At 40.9% G+C, this 5,220-nt stretch overlaps 1 protein-coding gene across 2 annotated transcripts in view; it reads left to right on the forward strand.

Annotated features, from left to right (window-relative positions):
* rrp9 (ribosomal RNA processing 9, U3 small nucleolar RNA binding protein) overlaps positions 1 to 4,183 on the forward strand; it is an 8,451-nt gene extending 4,268 nt beyond the window's left edge. For both annotated transcript variants that reach the window (XM_035662015.1, XM_035662016.1), the window contains exons 13-15: positions 2,248 to 2,327; positions 2,474 to 2,547; positions 4,032 to 4,183. In XM_035662015.1, the coding sequence (XP_035517908.1) occupies positions 2,248 to 2,327; positions 2,474 to 2,547; positions 4,032 to 4,134 (257 nt within the window). In that variant the 3' untranslated portion in view covers positions 4,135 to 4,183. The remainder of the gene's footprint in view (positions 1 to 2,247; positions 2,328 to 2,473; positions 2,548 to 4,031) is intronic.
* The last annotated feature ends 1,037 nt before the right edge of the window (positions 4,184 to 5,220 follow it).

A 5,220-nucleotide genomic window follows, 5' to 3' on the forward strand; every position in this document is an offset into this window, starting at 1 on the left:
TTAACTTCTGTTTCACAATTCTATCCAGACTGATTATGGCCCGTTTGGCCCCTGAAAAGGCCAAGGGTTCTTTTCGCCCACACAAGACAACCGTGAGTGTTTCTATTGTCATAAAAGAGGGCCACCGTTGTTGCCGACTGGCCTGGTCGTTGAAACGGAAACAGCAATTACCCTCAGCTCCTCAGCAAAAGGATGTGTTTGGGGATTTAGAACCGGTTTCCAACCCTTGTTACTGAACAGTCTTGAGCGACATTAATGATAAAGCCTGACCCTTGTTTCAAAGCCTTTTAATTTCAAAAGGTTTTGTCTCATGACTGTAAAGTCAAAAAGACCATAAAGTGAGATTCACCTTACTTGAGGGACTCATTCTGGTTCTCAAGTCAATCATTAAGGATGGTGTCTTTACCTTTGTCATCTACTACCTCCTGTCAATCTAGTGTTAAAGTCCGGGGGGGTCGGGGATGGTAATGTGTTGCGCCACTAACAGAATCCATCTTCAGTGCTCCTTTTACTTAGTGGGGTGGTTCGACGTAGCAGTTCTCCTTGACTTGCCCATTGGCCTTGTGTTGATTTCCCCTTTGTAAAAAATTGGGGGGGATATTGCTGGGGGAAAGGTGAGGTCCAACTCCACGTGATGAGTGGATGTGCCCAGATTGCAACACTTGCTTGTGACAGCCAAGAGTTCCTGGAGATTTTCCGGGCTTGTGCAGTCACAAGGGCTCAGCAAAGAAAGTATGGATCTGGCTTGGGTCTGACTCCTAAAACAAACCCAAAACAGCATGGAATGGAGCTTGATGGTATTAGCTGACAAACTGCTATGGGTGTGACCAATGGTTGGCACCTTGGGCTGCTGGGTGCCATTCCCCTGAAGCACCTTGGCCGCAGTGGAATATACTATCTAGTGAACTGCTATGTGTGACCTTGGCTTGGCACCTTGGCCGCCGTGTGGCCATTCCCCTGAAGCACCTTGGCCTCAGTGGAATACACTATCTAGTGAACTGCTATGTGTGACCTTCAGTGTTGGGGTAGTTACCGAAAAAAAGTAATCCATTACATATTACTAGATACTTTTTAAAAAACTAATGCCTCACTGTACTTTTTTACTCGCTGCTAAAAGTAAGTAGTTACACTACTAGTTACATTACTTTTGGATTACTCATGACATTACCTGAGATGCACCATACCTTGATTGCCAATTAACACTATAAAATTAAACAAGATGCCTAAATCAGCATGAATCTTTATTCTAAAAAGAGGACATGCACACGATCTCTTATGTGTATTTTGCTCAGTATGTTTCGAAAAGACGGCGATTCCACCGTGGAAACAGGCAACATTTCCTCCACAATATATGCGGCTACAAGCCTATCTATCTCTGCTTTTGTTGCTAATTTTTGCTCAAAGTCAAGCCTTGCCTGTTTTGTTGGTGTCGGACTCGGCAGCATCTTCTCTTCAGCATCACTCTCGGTCTGATCTTTAGCAGCCACTAGCTTCATGCTAGCATGTTGCCACTGCAGGTGCTTGGTCAGGTTAGAGGTTGTGTTGGCAACGGTGGATAGCTGTTTCTGCCCCAGGCACAGCTTACATTTCACAGTCAATTTTTTTTTTCTTTTCTTTCTACAAGTTCGAAGTAGTGTCCAAATTTCCATCTCTCAAATGATGTTTCCATTCTGTCGCCTCTACTCTCCTTCCTCGTCTTCTTCGTCTTTCGCGCGTCTTCTGCTCCTGCTCGAGTCGTCTTCTTCTTCTTCTTCTTCTTCTTCTTCTAGGATTTTGGCAGTGTAGACGCTGTTAAGCGTTTTACTGCCCTCCACAGGTCAGAGTTAGATCTAAATTCTCACATACAATCCTGTATCATGTAGAAACGCATGTCAGGACGAGCTGTAGATTTCCTGCACGAGTCACATCCATACTATGGTCACGTCTACATGTCACGTGACGTGACGTGAGTGAGGTCAAACCATAGGGTCAAACGAGCGTTGCGTAAGCACGCATAGAAAGGGACGTTTGATTTGTGTTTTCAGTCCTCCCAAAGAAGCGCAAGTAACAAGATCATTTTTGATTCGTAACTGTAATGTGATTACTGATGTTATAATCAGTAATGCGCTACATTACTGTGTTATAGACAAATGTAATCTGATTACAGTAACGCGTTAGCCCCAACACTGCTCATGAGTAGAACTTGATGCGGTTATGTGTAGCTAAGCTGTGTTGAAGATTTAAAGTTAGAATTGTTCTCCTGTACAGGTTCACACAACTCACAGGTGCAGCTGTGGAAGTGTGGCCAGTATTACCGTGGGCTGGAGCCTCTATTCAGCATACCAGTAGTAAGCTCTTACTTCCTCCTTTCTTTTGAAAAACATTTGCATAAGATGTGTGTTAAGCTAATATGTATATGCTTACAGTATACACATTATTTACAGCTACCACAATGGATGCCTTATTTTGTCTTCCTCTGTTTTTTTTCTGCCAGTGCGGGTTTGTCAACAGTCTGAAGTTTTCGAGCTCCGGTCAGTTTATGGTGGCAGGAGTCGGACAGGAGCACAGGTAACTGAACTAATGCTCATGTTTCCATAGAAACTGCATGTAGAGTTCATGTCAACTACTAAATGTCAGTGCTGGCCATGTTCATTGAATGAAGTGTCCACCACTAGATGACAGTGTTAATCCATCGCTCAGCCTCTGTCACATGCCAAAATACATTATACTTTTTTGCAGGGCCACCTCACTTTTGAGTTTTCTTAAAAGTCATGATAGTATCTTGAGATGACATCAGTTAATTGAAAGAAACTCAAGAGTCACTGCGGAATATATAAGCTAACGCCACCAGAACAGTAAGCTGCACACTAGATGAAGAATAGAGATACTCTTTTTGCCATTCATGCCACAGGGTTGTGGTTCAGAACTCGTCTGTCACCTGTTACCAGACAGGTGGTTATATTGTATGTAGCTATATTTTATGACCTGACCTGGTGACCTTTTAGGGCAGTTTGGCATCCAATTTGTTGACCAGACTGGGACACAATTGCTATAGAAATGTCACTTGAATTGGATTTCAAACAAGTGGGGATGCACCGATTATGAAATTCTGGGTCGATACCGATGTTTAAGATAACAATTTGGCAAACTGCCAATACTGCTGTTTTTTTTTATGTTATTTATTCGCCTATTTGTGCCAAGGAAACAAAATCTATAAAGATAAGTGTCGTGTTGCAGCTCAGTCTGTGTCTCTTCTCATCCAAGATGTTAAATGCAGAGCTGAACAGCTGCTCAGTGTCCGTGCAGCTGCATGGAGCACATCAGTGTTGGAGTGCAATTTGTGCCTGTGCTGGAAAACAGAAGTGATTATTTCTCCAATATTAGAGTTGTAAACACAACATTTAACCAGCGCAAATTAAATGCGACAGAAACATTAGCCACTGACATCAGTGAATGCCATAGTATTTGCAGATTGTCCGTCAACAAGGCGAATATCAGCCAATATAGATGTTCGGCCAATAAGTCTGTGCATCCCTACGGACAAACTATAAATGTGTTTGGAATCTGAATTGCATATTTAGGTTGTTATGAGGGGTTTCCTGCTGTCTAAAGTTAATAAAAGCACCCTTGATTACAATCAGAGCTGACAGACTTAACCTGAAGGCTGGAGTGACTCCAGTATTTTCCAGGAACTTATTTAATAGAAATTCCATCAACCAGTATTGTCAGGCCAGACTCAGGGCTACGTCCAAACATGACAGTTCAGTATAGTTTCTGTGATCAGATCAGTTTGTAATTTTATTATCCTATTCAAAACATTTTAAATATAAGGTTGTATTTGCAATTTTGAGACATGGAAACAAAGGTTTTAGACAAGGTTCAGTTAGATATGGACAATTTTGGAGCTGTTTGTTGGTGGATCAGAGAGTGGAGCATAAAAGAAGCTTTTATCCTTTTTTCTGTTTTTAGATTTTGTGTTGAATTCTATCCAGAGGATGATGTCTGCTTGTATCGATTACCTTCTGATTCTAAGTTTGTTTGTTTTTCTGCAGGCTGGGCCGATGGTGGAGAATAAAAGAGGCCAAGAATGGGATCTATGTTATTCCTCTTAAAAGGAAACCTCCTAATCCAGAGGAAGCCAAGATAACCGAATAGTGGACTGTTAAGTGTCTTTTATTTTGTAAATTAAAGGTTTAAAAACTGCCTTCATGTCATGCTTTTGTTTATCACGAAGAGTGATGGGTGTTTGCTCTGAGTCTCTCCTGTGATTTTGTTTTTGAGAAGAGGCTCTATCGTAGGAGTCAGTACATCTGGATCTGAGATGACCAAGACTCTTCTCCTCTTCCCTTAGTGTCTTATGATTTATCAAAATTCTGCTGACAGTTGAAGTGTCTACTGGGAACACTTAACATCACTTTTTTAAAAATCATTAGGGGCTGCTTAAGAAGCAAGATTAATGAGTTAAATTTGGGCTTCACCCATCGTCATGGTAACTGTATCGTCGGCCTGTCAGAGGCAAATATTAAATTGCAATTAACTCTACAGGAGAATAATTTATCTCTGTTGGTAGAGGTCCCACAGAATCCTGTATAGCCTGCAAAATGTCATTGACAAAAGAATAATTAACATTAGCAAATTAAAGACATATAGCCAGACTAGTCAGTCAGATCAGTAGGGTATCAGGTATTTTACATTATTTGACTGAAGCTATCAATATATTACATTTATATTGGCACAAGTGTGCTGAAATAATTTCGTTACATTCAAAAGAGTGATTCATCAGAATAACCCTGGGGAACATGAGCCTTTATCTGATTTAACGATGTTACGTTGAAGGCGACAATTGCTGTAGTCGTTTCAACGTTACAGAGATAAACCTGTTTAGTTTTTTTATTTGCACTTTCTTCAGTTTTCCTGCAGGTGTCCTCTTTGGCTTTGGTTGAGGTGTTATTGTCCTTTTCACTGGTACATAATTGTCTTTTATTACTCATAGTCATTTAATTATTTGCACATAAATGTTGGGAGGGAATACTGTTTCTGCCATCCATTCCACTTGAATTAAATTGACTGACATTTCATTGTGTAATTAAAGTCACTTTTGGAAGGGTAGCAGGTTTACTTGGTGTACATTTGACCTATTAAAACAGACGAGGCAGACAGTGGGTGGGTTGTTCATGGATAGGTTATTACAATTTAATATCAGGAAACTCCAATCAGTATAAAAGATCAAAAGCTCCAACT

This window comes from Morone saxatilis, unplaced genomic scaffold (genome assembly GCF_004916995.1).
Source record: "Morone saxatilis isolate NCDOM2014 unplaced genomic scaffold, NCSU_SB_2.0 Contig18, whole genome shotgun sequence".
Classification (NCBI taxonomy): Eukaryota; Metazoa; Chordata; class Actinopteri; family Moronidae; genus Morone; species Morone saxatilis.